The sequence below is a fragment of the Lissotriton helveticus genome, chromosome 3_1 (assembly GCF_964261635.1).
Source record: "Lissotriton helveticus chromosome 3_1, aLisHel1.1, whole genome shotgun sequence".
NCBI lineage: Eukaryota > Metazoa > Chordata > Amphibia > Caudata > Salamandridae > Lissotriton > Lissotriton helveticus.
In genome coordinates this window covers 375,689,618-375,714,264 of record NC_136061.1, presented here as the reverse complement: position 1 = coordinate 375,714,264, position 24,647 = coordinate 375,689,618, and the positions used below count along the sequence as shown (strand labels likewise).

The following is a 24,647-nucleotide window of genomic DNA, read 5'->3' as shown; positions in this document are numbered from 1 at the left end:
GTCTGCGTATGAGATGATGTTGGGTTTGTGCTTGCGTGCGATGGTGGCGAGGGGGCTCATGTAGATGTTGAAGAGCGTTGTGCTTAGTGAAGAGCCCTGGGGTACGCCGCAGATGAGCTCGATGGCCGCTGAGAGGAAGGGAGGGAGGTGTACTCTCTGGGTTCTGTTGGAGAGGAACGAGGTGATCCAATCTAGGGCGTTACCTCGGATCACGGCGTTGTGGAGGCGAGTGATTAGGGTGCGATGGCATACTGTATCAAAGGCGGCTGAGAGGTCTAGGAGGATGAGAGCGGTTGTTTCTCCTTTGTCAAGCAGGGTCCTGATGTCGTCGGTGGCTACGATGAGGGCGGTCTCGGGCTGTGGTTGGCCTGAAATCCGGACTGGGATGGGTCAAGGGAGCCGTTTGCCTCGAGGAATGTTGTCAGCTGTTTATTGACCGTCTTCTCGATGACTGTTGCATGGAAGGGAAGAAGGGAGATGGGGCGGAAGTTCTTGAGGTCTTTAGGGTCCGCCGTGGGTTTCTTCAGTATGGCGTTGATCTCAGTGTGCTTCCAGCTCTCTGGGAAGGTGGCGGACGCGAGGGAGTTGTTTATGACGTTCCGGAGGTAGGGTGCGATAATGGAGTCGGCTTTGTTGAAGATGTGGTGAGGGCAGGGGTCGGAAGGTGAGCCGGAGTGGATGGTGTTCATAACGTGGGTGGTGTCTTCCGTGCTGATGGGAGTCCAGGCGGTGAGGGTGGTTGTGGGGGGCGTTGGTTCGGTGGCTGGGGGTGGGGTCTGGGTGCCGAAGCTGTCGTGGATATCGGCGATCTTGCAGTGAAAGAACGTTGCGAGGGAGTTGCAGAGGTCTTGCAATGGCGTGATGTCGTTGCTGTTGGCGCTGGGGTTGAAGAGCTCTTTTACTATGCTGAAGAGTTCCTTGCTGTTGTGTGTGTTGTGGTCCAGCCGTTCTGTGAACGATGTCTTTTTGGTGTTGCGGATCAGTTGATGGTGTTTGTGAGTGGCGTTCTTGAGGGCTGTCATGTTTTCTGTCGTCTGTTCGCGGCGCCAGGCTTTCTCGAGGGTTTGGCAGGATTTCTTAAATTCTTTGAGATCGTTGGTGAACCATGTTGTCTTCGTTGCCGGGGTTGCCTGGGTTTTTTTTTTTAGTGATGCAAGGTCGTCTGCGCAGTTGATGATCCACTGTGTGAGGTTGCGGGCTGCGTCACTGGTGTCGGTAGTGTTGACTGGAGGGTTCTGGCTCAGAGATGTGGTCAGCTGTTGTGCGGTGACTTTGCTCCAGCATCTACGGGGGATCTGTTGCGGGCGGTGGTGGGATGTGGTCTTCTTAAAGGTGAAGTGGATGCAGCTGTGGTTGGTCCAGTGTAGTCCGGGGGAGTGGCTGAAGGCAACGTGGCTGCTGGCGGAGAAGATGGGGTTGAGCGTGTGGCCGGCGTTGTGGGTGGGGGTGTTCACCAGTTGCTTGAGTCCGAGGTTGGAGAGGTTGTCGAGCAGGGTGGTGGTGTTGTGGTCATTGTTGTTCTCTAGGTGGAAGTTCAGGAAGATGTAGTCTGATGAGGCGAGGGCATGAGGGCTGATGAAGTCGGCGATGGCTTCACTGAATTGTGTGCGTGGGCCCGGGGGTCTGTAGATGAGGGTTCCTCTGAGGGTGGTCTTGGGGTCGGTGTGGATCTGGAAGTATAGGTGTTCTGCGGTGGTGAGGGCATCTTTGGAGTTGGTCGTGATGTTGATGGTGTTCCTGTAGATGATGGCGATTCCTCTTCCGGGTTGGTTGACGCGGTCCTTTCGGGTGATCTAGTAGCCGTCCGGGATGGCTATGGCGATGTCGGGGGCTGAGGAGGTGTTCATCCAGGTTTCTGTGAGGAAGGCGACGTCTGGTGCTGTTGTGTCAAGGAGCTCCCAGAGTTCGACGGCGTGCCTGTGGACGTAGCGGGTGTTGAGTAGGATGCACTTGAGGTGGCTGTTGTTGCCTGGTCCGGGTGGTGGGGTGCAGGTTCGGATGCAGGTGAATTTGCAGGTTTGGCAGGAGAAGGGTCCGTGGGTGCGCTTCGGAGTGGTTTGGTAGCAGGCAGATGGTCGGCCGGTGTTGAGTGCGTGGAGGGGTCGTACTGTCGACGGGTTTCTTGGTTTCGGCGGGGGCCAGGGGTTCTGACGCTGGGCGCGGTCCGGGCGCAGAAGGGCTTGCCTTCGGTGCGCCAGCGGCGCTCCCGCTGCGCGGCCTCCATATGAGGGGCTGTGGGAGGGAGGAGCAGCTGGGAGGCGGGAGTGGGGCGGCCAATGGGATGACAGGGGTTGGGGCCGCAGGGGACGCAGCGGCGGGAAGCGGGTGGCACAGAAGGCAGAGGGGGAGGGCACAGAGGGCACAAGGGGAAGCGAGAACAACAGTGAAAAGTAACAAGGGGCAACAGGAACGTGCACAGGAAGAACAGTCACAGGCAATGCAGGGCCGACCTCAGTGGGGAGAGGTGGTCAGCTCACAGCAGGCAGCGGCGGGGTAGCGTCACAGGAGGATCGTGTGGCGGCTGGGGGGGGGCGACCTACCTGGTGACAGGGTCGAGGGTCGCCCAAAGGGGCACCCTCAGCGGCACTAGGGCAGCCGGGTGCAGGGTGCTGTTTTGAGGTCGGGTGCCCTGTTGATTTCAATGGGAATTCTCCGGGACAAAGGAACACTGCAGGCTCGTGGACGAGGATCTTCCAGGAGTGACCACCACTTCGAGGGGTAAGTTGGGATGTAGAGGGATGGTTAGGCACTGCTGGGTTGGGCACACAAGGCCATGGGGCGTCAGGTGCAGGGATGCCTTTTGACGTCCGATTTTCTTACCCGCTCTGGTCGCTGTGGGGGGGGGGTCTTCTGGATTGGGGCTGCAGGCATCGTCTGGAGGCTTGAGGCAGATCAGGGGTTGCGGGATCTCGGGTCAGGATCGCCGGGGGGACCTCCTGGTGGTGTTTATTCACTCAAACACGGGCCGGGCTCGGCGGGTGCAGAGTGTGCAGGATTCGCGGTTCCCAGCTGGCACCAGAGGCTGCAGTTTAAACACGTCCGGTGTTCACGGGAGAAACAGCTTGGAAAGTGAATGCAGGCAGGTCCTACGGGGTTTTTGAGGTTACTGGCCGCTGGACACGCCAGGATTTCGCAGGAGCAAGTTTGAGGGGAGACAGGCCTGTAGGGCTGGGGCCAAGTCAGTGGGCATCGTCCTCTTGTTAGCTCTGACCGGCTTCTCGTCCTTCTTTTCTTGTTGCTGCTGGATCTGAGGATGGAAGGTTCAGGGTGCCCCAAAATACTAAATTTAGGGGCATTACAGGTAGGTAAAGGTCAGGGACCAATGGGTCTCCTCCCTGGGGTAGGTACACCCCCTATTCTGCCACTCTCCAGTGGGAGGGGGCAGGCGCCTGTGCCTGGTTGGCTGGGTTCCCCCATCCTCAAGATGGCAGGGACTCGAGGTTGTGGTTCGCCTCGCCTCCCCCACCTTAGGGGTGGAGTTGGCAGAGGTGGGCACACCTCTCTTCCTCACTTTGTTTTTCCCGCCGTGTCTCCCGCCCAAAGTGGGATGTAGAACCAGTGGGGACCAGTTGCTGAGTACAGCAAGTGGTCTGGAGAGGCTCACAAAGGCAGTATGCCTTTGAAGCTTCTCCTTTGCGAACCCTGCCCATCCTGGAGGAGGAGGCTTGGCACCTCATCCCAGGATGTGCATTGCTTCAGGCCCCTGAGAGCAGCAGCTCTCGACCCAGGGGTCCAGAAACATGTCTGGTGGTGGCAGGCTAGGCAGCCACTTAGTCAGGTCACTGGGAGTTGCTTGAGTTTCAGGGGGCATCTCTAAGATGCCCTCTGTTGTACAATTTACATTAAATCCCACACTGGCATCAGTGTGGATTTAATGTGCCGATAAGTTTGATACCAAACTTCTCAGTCTTCAGTGTAGCCATTATGGTGCTGTGGAGTTCATAATGACAAACTCCCAGCACCATATACTCTTAATGGGAGCACTGCACTTACTGTGCCCAGGAATGGACCTGGGTACTGTAGGGGTACAGGGCTTAGGCATCTGTACCCTCACCACTGGCATAGGGCACCCAGCTAGAGGGGTGACTGATGTATGCCAGGGCAGTGTTTTGTGGGCATGGCACACAGGGATGTGTGCCATGTCGCCTCTTTGTTTTGTTCTGCACCAAGACACGCAGCCTGCAAAGGCAGTGTGTGTGTGTGTGTGTGTGGGTGTGTGTGTGTGTGTGTGTGTGTGTGTGTGTGTCGGGGCACAGGGCCTCTAAGGGTGGCACAATAAGTGCTGCTGCCCTTATGGGCCTGGGTACCTATGGTACCATTTACCAGGGGCTGACATGTGGCCAGAGATGCCAATTGGGTTTAGGCTTCAATGCAGGTTTAGGGAAGGAACACAGGCCCTGGGTACCTGATTGGCAGGAGTCCAGGGCACTCTCAGTCAAATCACACATCAGCAATTCAGCAAAAAGTGGTGGCATACCATGCAAGAAAGAGGGCACTTTCTCACACCCTGACAGTCAAGTGCGGAAAGGAGTGTACTTGGTCCAGTTTGCAGAACCACAGCAGGACGGACCCAGGGCACCAGTGACAAATAAGCTCAACCACCAGGGTCGGGGCCAAGTAGTTCCTGTTAAGCCAGTGGCCTTCTAAATAGGGTCTGACATTTAGCAGGAAGTGGTGTGAGATCTACAAGTTCTAGTTCTACCTGCCTTGACCTGGGCAGCAGGTACAGCTTTAAAACAACATCACCTATACAGTACACTGGCAGGTACAAGGCTGGTGAGAGTAGGCATGATACTAAGTCCTTAGATCAATTGAGAGACCTGTGCGTGGATAGGGTGGAGGGCACCCAGAAGCAAGGATAGGGAAATATTTGTATAGTTTGTTAAGGGCCAGTTGGAGAAACTGTATGGTAAGAAAGAAATCAGTGAAGGACCCTGAATAGGGTACCACGTTAGGAACCTGTGGAGTGAGCACTAAAGTGTTAGGCTTTCTTGGCCCATTAACAATGGCTTTCCCCAGACATACCCTGATTATGTCCCCACATTTGCACTATGGCTTCTATCTCCCATTTCAAGAGTCCCACTGTCACCGACCCCAGGAATCATCCCCTAGGGTGGCATGAATGTGGAAGAGTCTCGGAATTTGAAGCTGGCTTCCTAGAAAATGGAAGGTGATAAAGAGGTGGAGGATGCCAGGGATTTGGAGATAGAGGAGTTGAGATTAGCTGTCCAGGAACAAGAGTAAAGGAGGTAGGAGAGACAGGTGGAATGGGCGCGAGATGACAGGAAAAGGGAAAGGCAGGAAAGGGAAAAAGTGAAAAAGAAATGGAGTGAGGACTGCTTTTGTGAAGTAAAAACACAGGATGGCAGCAGTGACAGCTAAATGTGGGAGAAGTGATTCCACCACCAACTCTGCAGGAGTACCTGCCAAGTATCCAAGATAGCTGTGCACATGGGTATGGAAGGCTTGGGGCTTTTTAATGCTTTCTTGAGAGTTTTAGGATCATTTGTAGAGTGTAGGCTTTGAATGATGGGTTTAAGGTAGTCACTTTAATAAGCCACTTGCCCTTAGAATGAACAGTAGTTATTGGGAGAATGCATGTGGCAGATTAGATGTATTAGGAGTGAATAAAGGAAGTTCTGATATGTCGGTTTGAGCTGCAGAAGCCATCTCAGTACCTTCACAGAGTCAAACAAAGCAAGGCACTAGACGCTATTGCTTTTAAAACTTGAAATCACGGTGTTTTGGGTGAATGAGTGGGTGAGAGGGATGGTGGCGAAGGATTTTAAGGTCCTCAACCAGTTACTTGTGGACTCTAACCCCACTTAGGCAATACCAGCTTGCCTTGACAGAAAGTGATCTAGAGAAGCTTGCTGTGTTAGCTGATAAATAGTTAGCTAACAGAGTTAACAAAGGGTTGGCAAGTCATAGCTCTAAGTCAAAGGAAAAACACTCTCAGCCGACTGGTTACAATGCAAACTGGAGGTTAAGTGCCATAGCAATTCCCAAGGATTAAAGGGAGGACACTGGGGAAAAAGGGACATGAGTTCCAAGACACAAACACAAGGAAAAGGGAGGACAGGTTCTTCCAAGCTCGACGTGATTACTTGTTATATGTGTCACAAGAAGGGGTATTACAAAAGGGACTTTCAGGTGAAAATCCCTGTACCAACTATACCCATTATAGACAGTTTAATGACTATGGGTGAAGGGTCTTGTGGTGCTAAACCTAGTAGAAATGGAAAATTGGGAAAGGAAACCAGATGACCGTAGGCAGATCAATCCAAATACCATTGTGTTTGAGTAGGAAGACAGTATCAATGTGAGGAAGGTTCCTGCACTGAGGTATGTAAGTGCTTACTATAGTGGAGGAAAAGAAACTCAAACTCTAGGAGATTCTCCCTGGTGTCAATGTGGACAACGTTGAGTACCTGATTGCCTGAGCTGAGGTACAATTCAATGGCAAGTCAGCTATGGCCAAGTCGACTGGGTTGAGCAGAGGCTGCACGTCTCAGGAGAGACTAGGACCATCATAGATTTGGAAGGACCAGAAAAAGGTAGCAAGCGGATCATAGCTGACTCTAAGAAGATACAGGCCTGGCATCTCTCACCCCTGCTCCAGAGGGAGAGGAGGAGGAGACACTTGAAGGAGAGCAGGTGTTGGAGACTGGGTCACTGCCAGAGCTACAGGGCTTGTAAGCTGCTGGAAGACCTACCGGAGGAACAATTATACCATGCACAATTGAGTGCCCTGTTCTTGTAGGTCTTCAAAAGAATGCCAAGGAACAGGTCAGAAACAAACTGGTTGGAAAGCTTTGTGACGGACTGCTATATAGTGAACCCCTGAATCCTTAGTTCGGAGCTAGCAAGAGGCTACTGGTTCCCTTAGTGCACATGAATTTCCTGTGGTCACGGACCCATGAGGTTTCCTTAGAAGGGCACCTGGGCGTAAAAAAGACTAAGGACAGGTTGAACTCTTTGTGTCTCTACATATCCCTGGCCAGTTGCAAAGAGAGGTTATGTATAACTGGTCCTACATCCAAATGAGTAGTAATTCAGGAGGTAAGACACAGGCACAGTTTCCCAAGGAAAAGGGACGACCAAACTTGCGGAGTCAAAAGACAGTCATAAATATCTCATCTACAAGTTTAACCCAGAAACAACTGCGAGTCCTCAACAAAGGAACCTCTTTTGTAGCTACTTACAGCACCAATCTCTCTGAAACCGAAATAGCATTTTACAGATTTATGCGCACCATCAAATTACAACATTTTGTTGATAATGTCATTCAGGACGGTCAACCAGGGGAATGTCATGAATACTTGGAATTTAAACCTAAAGCACAAGTTACTACTTGTGTAACGATATATCTGTAAGAGACATTAGTTAGTGATAGATTCCTTACCTTAGAATATCCCCAGGCGTCAGACTGGATCCGGAATTTTTTTGCGTAGCAGTACCCTTGCGCGTCGGTAGGCGTCGTCTGCGGCTCCGCGTCCGTCGTCGGAATCGGGGGCACCGTGATGATGTCGTCGGAGTACTTAGACGCCGCCTACGCGTGCTGACGTCAGTTTTTAGACACAGCTTTTCCACGCCAGAAGCGCTGAGCCATGTTAAAAACCAACACTGGTGCCATTGAAACTAGGGCCCTGAAGGGGATGACCTTAACCCTAGATATCGGTTCGCAGAACGGGGAGGATGGGAGGGTCGGTAAGGAATCTATCACTAACTAATGTCTCGTACAGATATATCGTTACACAAGTAGTAACTTGTGCATCTGAAAGAGACACGTTAGTGATAGATTCCTTACCTTAGAATAGATACCCCAGCAATACCAACCCCGGTGGTGGGTCTGCGAACCAATAATCACACCAGAAAGTCCTGGAGGACAGAACGGCCAAAGAAGCCATCCCTCTGGACTTGGCTGTCCAGGCAGTAGTGTCTTGCAAACGTGTGCAGCGAGGCCCACGTAGCTGCCTGACAGATGTTTTGTAAGGGCACTCCCCGGCCCAGGGCAGTTGTAGTCACCGTGGCTCAGGTGGAATGAGCCCGCAATCCAACAGGGGGCTCCTTCTTAGCCAAGGAGTAACATGCCTGGATACACAAGATGATCCACCGGGAGATGGTTCTCTTGTGCACCGCTTTCCCCTTCTTAGCGCCCACGTAACCAACAAAGAGTTGGTCATCCACCAGGAACTGGCGGGTGCGATCCAAATAGAAAGAGAGCGCACGTTTTGAGTCCAGACGGTGGAGCCGCTCTTCCTCTTTAGAGGGATGCGGTGGCGGAAAGAAGGTGGACAAGGTGATAGACTGCCCGATGTGGAAGGCCGTGACCACCTTGGGCAGGAAAGATGGCTTAGTACGCAACACAACCTTGTCCGGATGGACAGAAAGGAAAGGAGGAGTACAAGAAAGAGCCTGGAGCTCACTCACTCTCCTGGCAGAGGTGATGGCAACCAGGAAAGCAGTCTTCAAAGTAAGAAGGCGGAGAGGACAGTTGTGAAGTGGCTCAAAGGGAGCGCACATCAGAAATGTAAGAACCAGGTTCAAGTCCCACTGAGGCATCACAAACGGAACAGGAGGGAATGTGTGTGTGATGCCCTTCAGAAAGCGATTTACAATAGGGGACTTGAACAAAGAAGGTTGATCAGGCAGCCTTAGAAAGGCTGAAAGGCCAGAAAGGTAGCCCTTGATAGTGTCCAGAGCAGAGCCCTGCTGGGCAAGAGAAAGAAGGAAGAGGAGAACCTCAGAAAGAGGGGCAGAGAGTGGATCCACAGCCTTCGCTGTGCACCATACCACCAATCTGTTCCACCTGCAGGCGTATACCGACTTTGTGGAGGGACGCCTGGCTGCCAGAATGACATTACAGACTTCAGGAGGCAAGTCAAATGGCCTCAACTGACGCCGCTCAATCTCCAAACATGGAGGTGGAGACTGGACAGGTTCGGGTGGAGGACCGCCCCCTGCTGCTGCGACAGAAGGTCTCCTGAAGAGGCAGACGAACCGGGGGATCGACTGACATACTAAGTAGCTCTGGATACCAGTACCTTCGTGCCCAGTCCGGAGCCACAAGGATGACTTGTGCCCGGTCGCGCTTGATCTTCTTCAGCACTCTGGGCAGAAGTGGTATAGGCGGAAAGGCGTACAATAGACCGCAACTCCACTCGCGATGAAAAGCGTCTCCGAGCGAGTGCCGCCTTGGAAATTCCAACGCGCAGAACTGATGACATTGCGCGTTCTCTTCGGTGGCGAATAGATCTAACTAAGCCTCTCCCCATCGCTGAAAGAGGCCTTGCGCCACGTCCGTGATCCATCATGCACCGATGGCTGAGCTCGTCCGCCCTGGCGTTCAGAGAACCTGCCAGGTGTTGAGCCACCAGGGTCACGCCCTGGCGTTCCAGCCACTGCCAGAGGCGCAGAGCCTCCTGGCAAAGGGTCCACGACCCCACCCCGCCCTGTTTGTTGCAGTACCACATGGCGGTGGTGTTGTCCATGAACACCTGCACTACACTCCCCCGGACAGAGGGGAGGAATGCTTTCAGTGCTAGACGAATTGCCCGCAACTCCAAAAGGTTGATGTGGAGCCAGGCCTCCGCCGAAGACCAGAGGCGTCTGATCTCCGCCTCTCCCATGTGGCCTCCCCAGCCCTGGAGGGACACATCCGTCACAACTACGTGCTCGGGTTGGGGAAGGGAGAGGGATCTGCCGCTGACCCAATCGCGGCCCGTGAGCCACCACTGCAGTTGTCTCGCAGCGCCGTCCGAGATCAGGACGTGGTCGGACAGGTTCCCCTGATGCTGGGCCCACTGAAACTTCAGGTCCCACTGCAGAGCCCGCATCCGCCACCTGGCGTGATGCACCAGTAGGATGCAGGAGGCCATCAGCCCCAGAAGCCGCAACGTCAACCTGACCGAGACCCGGGATAAAGGCTGAAAGAGTGGAATCAGAGCCTGAATATCCCGAACCCGCTGTTCGGGAGGATAAACCCGAAACTGCGCCGAGTCGAGAACCGCTCCGATGAAGAGGAGCTTCTGAGAGGGGCACAGGTGTGACTTCAGCACGTTGAGGGAGAACCCCAGCTGGTGCAGGAGGTCTGCCGTCGTCTGGAGGTGGCTGACGACTGTCTGGGGCGAGCCCGCCTTCAACAACCAGTCGTCGAGGTATGGGAAGACTGAAACCCCTAACCTGCGCAGTTGAGCTGCGACCACCGCCATCACCTTTGTGAACACCCGTGGGGCGCTGGTAAGGCCGAAGGGGAGCACGGTAAACTGAAAGTGCTCGTGGCCAACCGTGAACCGCAGGTAGCGCTGGTGGGCCGGCAGGACGGGGATGTGGAAATAAGCGTCCTGCAAGTCCAACGCTACCATCCAGTCTCCTGGGTCCAGGGCAGCTAAGACCGGAGCCAGTGTCAGCATTTTGAACTTCTCCTTCCGGAGGAAGCCGTTGACGTTCCTTAGGTCCAAGATAGGGCATAGGCCCCCTTTGCCCTTCTTGGGTACCAGAAAGTAGTGGGAGTAGCAACCACACCCTACTTCTGGCCCAGGAACGCGCTCGATGGCCCCCTTGGCCAAGAGGGCCGTAACTTCCTCCTGCAGAAGCCGCAAATGATCCCCCGATACTCGGTGGTACTGCGGTGGCATGGCTGGAGGGGTCGCCTCGAAGGGGAGGGAGTAGCCCCTTCGGACGATTTCCAGCACCCACCTGTCCGACGTGACAGTGCGCCAGTGGAGGAAGTGATGGCGAACCCTGCCCCCCACTGGCATCACATGGGCCTGAAAGCACGGACTAGGAGGGTTTTGAGGCAGATGCTGCGGGGGAAGGTGTGGACTGACCTCGCCGTTGTCCCCGACCGCCGCCTCGGCAGTTTCCACGGCCGCCACCGTGTTGGGTATTACCCTGCGGAGCGTGGCTGGCAGCACGTGTGGGTACACCCCCTTCCGTGGCCACGAAAGGAGTGAAAGGCAGCCGATTGCTGGCGTGGGGCCGAGAGGCCCAAGGACTTGGCCGTAGCCCTGGAGTCCTTAAAGCGCTCAAGCGCATGGTCTGCCTTGTCGCCAAAAAGGCGACGGCCATCAAACGGCATGTCCATGAGTGTATTCTGGACATCAGCCGAGAAGTTGGCGGACCTCAACCAGGCGTGGCGACGAATCGCCACCGTCGTTGCCATCGCTCTGCCCAGAGAGTCGGTGGTATCCAGTCCACACCGGATCGAATAACGTGCCGCATCTCGGCCTTCCACAAGGGCTTGGCCGAGTTTAGCCCGTACCTCCAACGGGCATTCTGGCAGCACGTCCGCGACCGTATCCCACAGAGAGTGGGTGTAACGGCCCAAGAGGCGCGCGGTGTTAGAAGACCGCAGTCCCAGACTCAGGGAGGAGAATACCTTCTTGCCGTATTGCTCGTACCTCTTGGATTCCCTGTCAGGTGGTGCCGACGGGAATGCTGTCTGGGAATTTGAGGCCTGGATCACCAGGCTCTCAGGGGTGGGGAGGGTGGACAGGAAACAAGGGTTGCCCGGGGCCGGGCGGTGGCGTCTGGCTACGTTCCCCTCTACAGGCGAACCTGTAGCGGGCTTGGACCAAGTGCCCAAAAGAACGTCGGTCAAGGCCTCGTTAAACGGCAGCAGAGGCTCGGCTGAGCATGACTGCGGCTTAAGGACCTCAGTGAGGAGGTTAGTCCTCACGGCCGCGACGGGGAGCTCAAGGCCCAAGGCCTTGGCCGCCCTCATCAACACCACACTGTAGGTTGCCCCCTCCTCCGTAGCCACGGTAGGAGGTGAGACAAAGCCAGTGTCCGGCGAAGTGTCCAGACCACTGGCCTCCCCAAGTTCACCTGTCCAGTCCTCCTGGGACTGACATTCACGTGTCAGAGGGTCCTCAGACCCCTCCCAATCCTCCTCATCACCCATCTCCTGGTTATCAGGGTTAGCAAATGATGGGGCCGGTTCATGGAAAGTGAACTCTCCGAACGGCGTCTGAAGCGGCGCCGCTCCGGCCGGGTCGAGGGAGGCATTCGAGGACGGCACCGCCCGAGGCCGGCGCCGGGGGTGACACCTGAGGGACCGGCGCCAGGGAGGTCGTTAAGTCCACCGGCGGCGACCCGGATCCGGAACCGGATCCAGTGGGGCCCTGCGGCGCCGGGCCCGAAGGCGCCGGCAGCGTCCGAGTCGAAGCCCCCGACCCGCTAGGTCCCCCAGACGGGTCCGTGGGCCCGAAGGCGCCGCGGAGCCCGTCAGAGGAGAGAGGGACCTCATGGCCATGAGGAACCGCTCGATCTCCTCCGGCGCCACGTGAGGCCCAGGGACCGGAGGGTATGGGGCCGGACGCGGCGCCTGCGACTCCGACGGAGCCGGATGGGTGGTGTCACCTGAACCCCCGGCCGCGTCGCGCGAACGTCGGGGGGGAGTCGGAAGAGCGATGACGTCTCTTTGACTTCTTGTGCTTACCTGACGACTTCGACCCTGAGGAGTGATGTCGACTCCCGAAGCTCCGATGGCTCCTCTCCCTCGACCTCCGCCCGGACCGGGACCGTTCTCGGCGAGGGCCGACTGCCGGAGTTCGAGTCGCTTACGGGACCGCTCCCGCCTAGCCTTTGAAGTGAGGGCCCGGCAGTCGGAACAAGTCTTGTCGTCGTGGTCGACGCCGAGACAGTGGAGACACCGACGGTGAGGGTCGGTGACCGACATCAGCCGGTCGCAATCCTCACAGGGCTTAAAACCTGGCATCCCTACCGGCACAGTTCGGAGTTGAAGACTTCGAAAGAGGATGATCAAAAGATCAAAAAAGTTTAGTCAAAAAGTGACTAAGGTACCATTTTTTCCGGATCTGCGCTGCTGGCGTGGAAAAAAGAAGAACTGACGTCAGCACGCGGAGGCGGCGTCTAAGTACTCCGACAACGTCATCACGGCGCCCACGACGCTGACGACGGACGCGGAGCGGCAGACAACGCCTACCGACGCGCAAGGGTACTGCTACGCAAAAAAATTCCAGATCCAGTCTGACGCCTGGGGATATTCTAAAGTAAGGAATCTATCACTAACGTGTCTCTTTCAGATAGCACGTACACCGCTCCAGTATCTCATAAAACGATCGACCTGTTTGAAGCACTAAAAAAGGCCTAACTTGACCAAATCAGAGAAGAGAACTTTACATCGATTGTCATGTAAAAAAGAATTAACATTTCAACGAGCTGACAAAGGTGGTGCTCTCATCATCATGGATACTACATATTATCAACATAAAGTAAGAGAACACATCACAGACGAATCAACTTACCTCAAACTTGAGCATGATCCCACTAATGATATTGTTCAAACTCTAAACAGAATATTGAACATGCCATTGATATGGATTGGATTTCTCCAAAGACTAAAAACTTCCTAACCAAACGCTTCCCTAAACGTCCACATCTATATATGCTGCCAAAAATACACAAGCATCCAACTGATCCTCCCTTCAGACCTATAGTTTCAGGTGTAGGATCCATTTTTGAACCTTTTGGCAAATATATAGACCAATTTTTGCAGAACTTCGTTAACACCTGGAAAACTAACATACGAGATACAACTGATTTTCTCAATCAGTTACAGAATCTTGACACCACTAACAGTTTGAATTGGGTACTGTGCACCATTGACGTCACCTCTTTATACACGTTAATCCCTCTTAAGGAGGGAATTGAAGCAATGGAGTGGGCCCTCCTGAAAATACAGAATATTGGAGCACAAAGTTTTTTTGTTAGAACTACTGTTGTTTTGCCTGCAGCATTGTTACTTTCGATGGGAAGATGAGTTCGATTTACAGATAAGCAGAACCAGCATGGGATTTGGAGGGGCCACCACCTTCGCCAATATCTTCATGGCTGTTTTTGAAGAAAAGAATATTCTCCAAAACATCGAATGGAATAAACATCTTGTAATATATTGATGATTCATCGACGATATTTTTTTAATCTGGTCACATACTATGGAAACATTGGAAAAAAACATCAGAGTACTGAATACTAAAAACACTAGGATTAAATTCACACATCACATCAGCACTGAAGAACTGTAGTTCCTGGACGTATGAATATCCAAAGATAATGAAGCCATTCACACACAGATGTTCGTAAAACCCACTGACAGCAACAATACGCTACTGTACCAGAGTTTCCATTCTCCACAAATGATTCAAAATCTACCATTTTCCCAAATGCTCTGCATTAAGAGGATTTCTTCCACACCGGAAGCTTACAATCGTGACATGGATCGCATTAAATCCAGATTTTTGAACAGAGGATATCCCAAAGAGTGTATTTCCAAAGCAAAAGCACGAGTATTACTAATCCAACGCAAAGATTTACTTATCAGCAAACAAAAAAAACCTGCCTCCAACCGCAGCGTTTTCGTTTCTAAATTTTCGACAAGATCCATAAACATCAAGAAAATCATTCTAAAAAGATGGGAATTGCTACAAAAAGAAGGAGACTTCCAACAACATTTTTAATGAGCAACCCATTTTTGCATATACCCGTAGTCCTAATTTGAAGGAACTGCTTTCAAAGAAAACCCATTAAAGCATTCGTAATCTAGGTATGAGAAAGTGCAACAACTGCACACATTGTAACAATGTGCTGCAGCAAAATGTTGTCACTCACCCCAGAACAGGTGAAAAAACGTTATTACGCTTCACTGCAGACTGTAACTCCAGTTACGTAGTGTACTGCATAAAATGTCCGTGCGGACTTGTGTATATCGGCAAAACCAAAAGAAAACTCAAAATAAGAATCAGGGAACACAAAAGTATGATATGCACCAAGAACACCAATTCCAACCTTGTAGTTCACTGGTTACAGCAACACAACAACATCTCTCAAGTGTGATTTCTGGTACTTGAAAAAATTCAAATCAAAGAAGGTAGGGTCATGAGCCAGTATTTATCACAACGAGAAGTTAGGTGGATTAAGAAATATCAGACTATGGAACAGCTGGGACTGAATGATAAATTGGACCTTAGTTGTTTTATTTAGCACCCCCTAGTCACCAAGTAGGTTCATTTATCCACCCCTCTAACACTCTGACCCGCTGTCATAAGCATATTCACTTTATAGAGAGTATTATTATCTCCATCTGAAGTACACTCCTGTTTCTATCTGTTTCTATCCTTCACTAACTAAGGCGAGTGACCACACACTGGTGCCCAAAATGAAGTTTGGAGGACTGAAACTAATAGCTTTCTGTGAAAGAGACCTGGCAGGAAAAGATCCCACTTCCTCCTGAGGCTCTCTGGAAGAGTTCACATCATGCTCAAAAAAGGTATTGATGGACCTTTCCACCAACCCATTGAACTTGAATGCAAAGACGGACTAAATTACGTGACATCGATGCTTCTGGCTATGATGCATCAAACGGCGGCCATCTTGGGTGAGTGTATGAAGTTAAAACTTTCAAAAGTGAAAACGCGGTAGACGATCGTACACCCGAAATAGTGGATGGTGCTCAGAGAATATCTATAGTGCATGTGAAAATCATTTTATGGAGAACGCTAAACATAATTCCCAACGATTTGGCAAAGGAAATGACAAGCGTCCTAGACATCTAGTAAGTTTAAGATAGCAATTAAAATACAGGGTTGGTAATACATGCGTCTTAATAACATAATTTCATAACATCCAATTCTCATGGATTCATACAGAACTGAACTAGGATGGTTAGAAACATCGATTGCAGTGTTACTAGATGGGGAAACAATCAGATAATGTAATGTAGGAGGTATAGATGGCTTTATCCACATGTGTATTAAGATACCACATTGTCAGGCTACTGCTCTTATTATGAGATTTCTGTATGTCAAATGATTTCATTTTTCGTTTCACAGTGGCCCCTGAGGAAGGGACAGGAGGTCCCGAAATGCATCGGGCCGCAGCTCACTAATCGTCACTAATGTCATTATCATGTTAACCCTATGATCATGTTCTATGTTTGTTGTATATACAATCATGATGTTTGAACCCATTAAGTCATGAAGTAATGACAAAAGAATTACGACAGATTCAACAATATGCAATTCTGCAATGGAGTACAAGTAAATGATTTTTCATTGAAAAATTGTTGTCAGATCATTAATTTATGTTTGTGTTATATTGTATGAAGATGATTAAGTGTCAGTTAAAATTGAACAGTAAGGACAAAGAATTGTTCATAGCAGTGCGCCTGGTTCATTCAAGACATTACGTCTTGAATCACCCATTTGAATGTAGTTACCCGAGGGACTGGCAGTCCTTTGACACAGAGCAGCACGCACTAGCAAGATTAAACCCCAAACATTTAGGTTTCTATCACATTGAAAAGTGTAGACCCACAGGTGTGCAAGTGACCAACCCCCAATTCTTTTCATACAGTTAGTGTCATTGCCAATAGTAGATGTTCCATTAAAGTGGGTCGACAATGACATTGATGGTCCATCTGATCACACTCTACATCTGACAAAAAACAAGCATTTACAATTCAATGGTCTCGGCATCATTAAAGGTAGAGCTATTGGCATTGCTCATGACATTTCTTTTTTTTCTTTAAATCATAAATAAATGCCATTGTCATTTACATTGCCAATACACAGCACTCTGCACCTGCACTCACTACTCTGCACTCACTACTCTGCACTCTCTACTCTGCGCACTGCACTCACTACTCTGCACTGCACTCACTACTCTGCACTGCACTCACTACTCTGCACTGCACTCACTACTCTGCACTGCACTCACTACTCTGCACTGCACTCACTACTCTGCACTCACTACTCTGCACACTGCACTCACTACTCTGCACACTGCACTCACTACTCTGCACACTGCACTCACTACTCTGCACACTGCACTCACTACTCTGCACTGCACTCACTACTCTGCACTGCACTCACTACTCTGCACTGCACTCACTACTCTGCACTGCACTCACTACTCTGCACTGCACTCACTACTCTGCACTGCACTCACTACTCTGCACTGCACTCACTGCTCTGCACACTGCACTCACTGCTCTGCACACTGCACTGCACTCACTACTCTGCACTGCACTCACTACTCTGCACTCACTACTCTGCACTGCACTCACTACTCTGCACTGCACTCACTGCACTGCACTCACTGCTCTGCACACTGCACTCACTGCTCTGCACACTGCACTCACTGCTCTGCACACACTGCACTCACTACTCTGCACACTGCACTCACTGCACTGCACTCACTGCTCTGCACTCACTACTCTGCACTCACTACTCTGCACACTGCACTCACTACTCGGCACTGCACTCACTGCACTGCACTCACTGCTCTGCACACTGCACTCACTGCTCTGCACACTGCACTCACTGCTCTGCACACTGCACTCACTGCTCTGCACACTGCACTCACTACTCTGCACACTGCACTCACTACTCTGCACTGCACTCACTACTCTGCACTGCACTCACTACTCTGCACTGCACTCACTACTCTGCACTGCACTCACTACTCTGCACTGCACTCACTACTCTGCACACTGCACTCACTACTCTGCACTGCACTCACTACTCTGCACACTGCACTCACTACTCTGCACACTGCACTCACTACACTGCACTCACTACACTGCACACTGCACTCACTACTCTGCACACTGCACTCACTACTCTGCACTCACTACTCTGCACTGCACTCACTACTCTGCACTGCACTCACTGCACTCACTACTCTGCACTCACCACTCTGCACACTGCACTCACTAGTCTGCACACTGCACTCACTAGTCTGCACTGCACTCACTACTCTGCACTGACTGCACTCACTACTCTGCACTCACTACTCTGCACTCACTACTCTGCACTCACTGCTCTGCACTCACTGCTCTGCACTCACTGCTCTGCACTCACTGCTCTGCACTCACTGCTCTGCACACTGCACTCACTGCTCTGCACTCACTCCTCTGCACTCACTCCTCTGCACTCACTCCTCTGCACTCACTCCTCTGCACTCACTCCTCTGCACTCACTCCTCTGCACTCACTCCTCTGCACTCACTCCTCTGCACTCACTCCTCTGCACTCACTCCTCTGCACTCACTCCTCTGCACTCACTCCTCTGCACTCACTCCTCTGCACTCACTCCTCTGCACTCACTCCTCTGCACTCACTCCTCTGCACTCACTCCTCTGCACTCACTCCTCTGCACTCACTCCTCTGCACTCACTCCTCTGCACTCACTCCTCTGCACTCACTCCTCTGCACTCACACTCTGCACTCACACTCTGCACTCACACTCTGCACTCACACTCTGCACTCACACTCTGCACTCACACTCTGCACTCACACTCTGCACTCACACTCTGCACTCACACTCTGCACTCACACTCTGCACTCACACTCTGCACTCACACTCTGCCAAGAAGCGACGTGGCCGCCCCCCACGTGGGGTGCCGAGGCCATGGCAGCCTCCTCTGGCGTTGGTAGGACGATCAAGGCACCCCCGGGACAGGTATTTCACAGCCCAAGACGGGAGGTCGGCAGCCCCTTGCACACACACCTGGGAAATGGAGTTTCCTCGTTCAATAGGCAAAGATACAGGACTCCACGGGGTGAAACATGGTAAATAAGTCTGAAAGTGCTCGCTCATACACACAAGAAACAGGAGTTAAGTACCACATAATCTCCGAGGAATCGGTGCAAGAACTTACTGGATGCCGTTCAAAACCCTCTAAATGATGTCGGCGTCCATTCCCCCCTCCCTCCCTCCCCATTTTCAATAAAGCCACGGATAGGGTCAAGAAAAAACACCCTCTGAGATGGAGACGTACACAAACACCAGCCGGATAACAAATTCAATTTTATAACGCTAAAGTAAAGTTCCCGCCTGCACGGCTAATTCAGTGGCGGAGTTCCGAGAACTTAACACTGGGGAAATCCATGTTTGCGAAAATAATGGCACGTTAGAAACTGCCCCACAACAATAGGAAGATAAACAACACGGATGAACAAAAATGCAACCTAATAATCAAGCGTATACTCATGCGCCCTCCATCCCTCCTTAAATATACATCCCTTTAAGCGCGTGGAAAAATAACGCCGGGCACATAAACAGTAACATACTGGACATAACTGCAACCAGTTTATGGAAACAGACCCACGGCTGTGAATCTCAAGAAAAGTTCAGGTGACGCCGTTTTCTGATCTTCGTAAATATAATTAAAGTACTTTTTGTGGCATTAATAAAGACTTATTTGTATAACATTTCCACACTTCCACAATTACCGAGACCTAATAAAAGGGGCCGGGCGCACACAAAGTGGCAATCGAAGTGTCACGCATTTAGCAATAGAATGTCACTAATGATTTAACTGAAAACAAACAAAATGTCACACGTAAGTAATGTGAAAAGTTAGCAGCTACGTAATCGAATTGAGTTCGCGCTGTACAAAGCTGCAAAAGAAAACAAAATAGCGATAGCGTACCATCAAATCTAATTTCCGTAAACATGGAGGTTCGGTTAGAAACAGCCGGGAGTCTGGATGCTAACATGGAGCAGCAGGAACAAGAAGCCGCACCGCTGCCGGCCGCGTTACGTGCGAAAATAGAACAGAATCGGCAGCGAGCGCTCATTCTCCGCCAGGCCCGGCTATCCAGCCGGCCATACCCTAGCGCTTCAGAAGGTGAGAGCTCCGCCGTGAAAGCAAGGGTCTACGATTGTCAAGTAGCAGTTTCCTTGGCTGGCAGCAGTGATAAGGGAGACTTGCGTGCGCTCTAAATAGTTACAAGTCACTCCTTGTTGTTTTATGTATTGCTAGGGCTACGCACGAGCATAGTTATGAAGCAAGAAACAACGGAATAAAATAAGCATTGACAAAATCCGCAGTAACAGTTGAGTCAACTGAAGTTGCATGCTGCAAACAGTACATAACCTACCTCTGTGAGGTCTCGAGAATGCAATCATTTTCAATCTGAAATGACGTTTTACCCAATGTTTACAGCATAGTGGGTTTTGATGAATATGTTTTACTGTTATTGTTGGCTCATCCACGACTCTGGGTGCTATTTTCGCACACAGAGACTGCTAGGTGGAGGAGGCTGCGACTTCTTGGGGCGGCTGTTGTTGTGAAATGGCCTAAAGAAAAGCGCCGCCATTGTCAGATTCAGGGGCGTGTTTTTTGCGCCCTGAGTGACAGACGACGTCACAGGGCTAAAGAATGCAAAAAATCACGCCCCCAAATCCGAAAAAGACGGAGCTTCTTTGGAGGGACGGCTCTCTCCTCCAATGGCTGGCCTCCTTTTAGGAAGCCAGCCAATGGTGGAGAGACAGAGCAGGGAGGCGGGTTCTGAAGCCCCACTAGAGGACATTAATTCTCCGGACCGGAAGCTGCTTCGCAGCTTAACGGTCCCTCGACCTAATAAATCTTGGCTGTGGTGGATAATGGCACCAGGTATCCAACGGCACTACCTTTGTAGAGCACGGCTGCAGAGGTATTAGCTAGGGAACTCCTGGGGATTATTTCTAGGGTTGGATTTCATAGACAGTGATTTCTGATGGGGGGAGGGGTACACATTATATCCTGTTTTATAAGAAATGTGAGAGCAAGCTTGTATAACTTAACAGTTCTTCATGGCATACCACCAGCAAGTTCAAGTTCAATGGGTTGGTGGAAAGGTCTAACTATACCTTTTAAGAGTATGATGTGACTCTCCCAGGGAGCCTTGGAGGAAGTGGGATCTTCTCCTGCCAGGTCTCTTTCACAGAAAGCTATTAGGTTCAGTCCTCCAAACTTCATTTTGGGCACCAGTGTGTGGCCACTCGCCTTAGTCAGTGAAGGGTAGGAAGGAACTTCAGAGTTACCTCAAAAAGAAATGGTGGACTATGTGATTGGCATGAGGAAATTGATGGTGGAACACAGGAGTCAGGTGAGGTTAACCTTCAGGCAACATAAGGGCTGATGACGGAGTGGTATGATCAGAAAGTGACACTAAATGGGTACCAGTAGGATTAGTAGGTGTTGGTGCTGAAGCCCATCTGGGCCACAAAAGGTAATGCAGAAGGTATCTGAAGCAAGCCGTTTGGTGGACACAGGTGCCATATGGGAGCCAAAAAGGTGCTCCTTGTCAACTAGCTTAAGCCATTCCTAGGGAGAGATTTTACAATGAAAATCATGGCAATGACCGAGAAGGTTGCGAAAGATAATAAACCACTTCCTGGCTTATTGCATAGTGATGAGAAAGATTGTTATGTGGATAGGTTACAACTGGTATCCGAACTGACTTCTGATTAGCAGAGTGTAGAAAGATTCTGTGATGATTTTTCCCATCTCTTTTTTCTGCCTCTAGGGTTGACACTTGTCTGTCTATGTGGCAACAACATGGTTTATGTGATGTCAGACCAAAACCAACAAGCCTTCAAGACAAATGTTATACCTGGGAATGATTGTGGAAGCCTTTAGACCATTGGCCAGTCCAGTGGTACTGGTGCCTAAGCAAAGATCAACAGATTTACATTTTTGTGTGGGCTACCTAGCCATCAGTGAGGTGACCAAGAAAGATGCACAACCGATTCTGAAAACTGGGAAGCTAGTAAACTAGTTGCTGCTCAGTCTCGAGCCGTCTAACCTTGGTATGCCCTTAAATGGGAAGAGGAACTGGGAGTCACGTTAGAAGCTACCTCATGGTCACAAATGTGGGCATAATCTATGACCTCTTCCATGTACTCCACTAGTAAAGAAAAGAGGTATAAATTCTCTTGAGTTGGTAGCTCACACCAGTCCGGTTAGCTATGCTGGCACTGTAAATACCAATAGAGGCATGATAGCGCACATGTGGTGGTTTTGCAACTGTGTTCAAGCGTTCTGGAAAGATGTGCTACAGCAGATTAAGGCCAGTACAAATATTACTCGCCACATGGTCCTTATGACTTTACTGTTAGGTGACACAGGTTAACACTAACACTACCCAGTGACAACCCTTGGGGTGGTGACTTCTTTGTTCTGTAATGTTCTTGTTAGCTTACATCAATGTTAACAGTACCTCTTTCAATCTACCGAACTACATTCCGCGCCCTTAGGCACGCATTTTCGGATTCATTGTACCCATCGATTCATAGGTAACTTCTCAATGCATAAGTGACTGATGCTTAGTCTATTTGATTTTGCTCACTTAAGTGCACTGTGATTGATCATCCTGAGTTAAGTAAATTAACAGAAAAGACTGATCCTATTAGCATCCACAAAGGAACATCTGAGGACAAATGAAATGTACATTTGAGCAATGTTGATGACATGCGCTCGATTGTTATCGAATATAAACATCAACGTGAATAGTAGACACATTGTATTTTCTTATAGGTGCATTGTACTTCATGTTTGGTGTAGTGGAACATAATAAAAATCCTTTAAAAAAACAAATGTGGCGAATTCGGGGACAAAAGTTCCACTCTTGACAGCCCTGACATCCAATAAGCAGTTGAACAGAGTGATTTGGTCTTTCTAGGGACAGAAGGCCTTTCAGGACCTTAAGGCAGCACTATGTAATGGATCTGTTCTGAAGGCACCTTACTAAGGTCAACCCTTCATTGTAAAGAAGGGTGCCTCAGATAAAGGAGATGTAGTAATGCTTGCTCACTTTAATTACAAGCGTAGAGAGCATCTAGTGTCCCAGCCAAAGACTCCTTTCTAGCAAACAGATCAAGAGAATGGGACATGAGGAGGTTCTGTTCTTACTTGTTTGATAGTACGTTTGCCGGCCAGGCAGATCACAAATCACTCATGTGGTTGACTGCAATGATGGATTAGAATCCCAAGTTGCTGATATGGTCTTTCTTGTTACCAGGCCTAGAATTTTGAGTGGAGCACCAAGTGGAATGAATCATGGGTCTCCAATTCGACTTCCCCGTCTGTTTTGCTGATCTGATGAAGGCTGGACTAAGGTTCTAGGTAGTATGATCTGGGAGGGTCATCTTTGAGACATGCAAATTCCATGAATGGTCAAGGTGCTTTTGCCTCTTCCGAAGGACAGTGCCCAAGGTCAGTGAACCCTTGGGAAGGGTCTGCAAATCCATGACAAGAGGCTTTGGACCACCCGCAGACCTGGTGCTGGGTGTGCAAACCCTGGAGGTCCAACAAAAGTCCACACAATAGTGCAAGTGTCCATGACCCAAACAACAAGGTCTTGAAAACTTTTTTTAAAGTTGATTAAAAAGAAAACAGCCTGTCCATAGGTGAGACCCAGTGGCCAATAGCCATTGCAGATGGCCGTAGACTGTGTGCAGTGGTGGATTATGCCAAGGCCTGGCTTTGCCTGATCAAATTTAAGGGTTGGTGGATTAGGTGTAGGAAACTGCTGGATTTGGTATATGATAAAAAAAAACGCAGAAATTAACTCAACAAGAAACAAGGTTAAAGTGACGATATGGATAGCTTTGGCAATAATATAAAAAAACTCACAAATACACTAGAGATGTTATGGTTATGAATTAAATCCGAAAACAACTGAAATTCTCAAGTGAAGTATGGTTAGGTTTTCAATCCAGAACTTGCATATGAAATACAAGGTTTTTGACCTCGTTATATTTATACCAATAATAAATACACCTACAAGTGAAGTGCAATGTAATTCAATCAGAACATATACTGAAACCAATAAATAATATAAGATTTATAGACATCTCTTTCATGGTGTTACGGGTAAATCGATGCATAATCTCACCTTTAAGCTTATTTGCAACATTTGTAATAGGGTCTGTCACATCAAGGGTGAGGTAATGAGCATTGCTTTTTGTGTGCGAGTTAAGGTAAGCATGGCTTATTTACGTTATGTATTACTGTCCTAAGCATAACTTGCGAATTTAAATAGTTTTTCACTTTAAATTGCCAACCATAACTAGCAAATTATATTTTCTATTTTGAAAAAGGCCACATGACAGACTACTGGTTAAAGCCGATGTGCAAAATCTCCATCCTAAAGGCATCCCAAAGGCTCCCAGATGAACGTTAAGGGGCGTCTTGGGAAGTAAGGCACTGGAAGGTGAATGTCACATCTCCCACAAACAGAAATATCTGGAAATATGAAACACCGTGTATTGCTTACAGATGTACAAATAATGAAAGGGAGGTGTTTCTCCGTCATTTGTCGTACCACACATATTTCCGCTGGCATTGGTTTCTTGAGATAAGGCAACGCAGCTGAGCTGTGTTAGGTGAGAGGCGTGTTGAAAGCTTATGGCTATGGCTACTATGGTAAAACAGAATCGCCGGCACAATGTTTCTTCATTACAAAACAGCGGTCTGCTCGCTCTGTTTAGAGGCCCAGAACCCGGCCCGGGCCTCCTGCTTACCTGGTTGCCAGAGAGCGGTGACGTGAAATGGTGACTGTGCAGGTTCCGCCCCGTGTTGACGTGCGTGATTCGGATGACCTGTCCGCATCGGATGGCTGTTCCCCTCCCGCACACGGTGTCCATCTTCCCTCTGATTCTCCAGTAACTGTTGCCATCGTCCACAGAGGTCACTCCGGTAACCGACTGCTGCCCGCTGCCTGAAGAGAGCAAAAGGCAAACCTTAGCTTCTTTTGGTTCGTTATTTACTACCCGCCAATTTAGTGATGTCAACTTACCATACATTAACAATGATACATTAAAAACGTACATGGCTGCATAGACGAAGGG

The 24,647-nt window shown here is 50.1% G+C and overlaps 1 protein-coding gene across 1 annotated transcript in view; it reads right to left on the bottom strand.

Moving 5' to 3' along the window:
• Positions 1-24,647, bottom strand: part of SDF2 (stromal cell derived factor 2) — a 93,972-nt gene that overhangs the window by 6,488 nt on the left and 62,837 nt on the right. Inside the window, exon 2 of the mRNA XM_078680108.1 lies at positions 24,321-24,517. Coding sequence (XP_078536234.1) covers positions 24,321-24,517 — 197 coding nt within the window. The remainder of the gene's footprint in view (positions 1-24,320; positions 24,518-24,647) is intronic.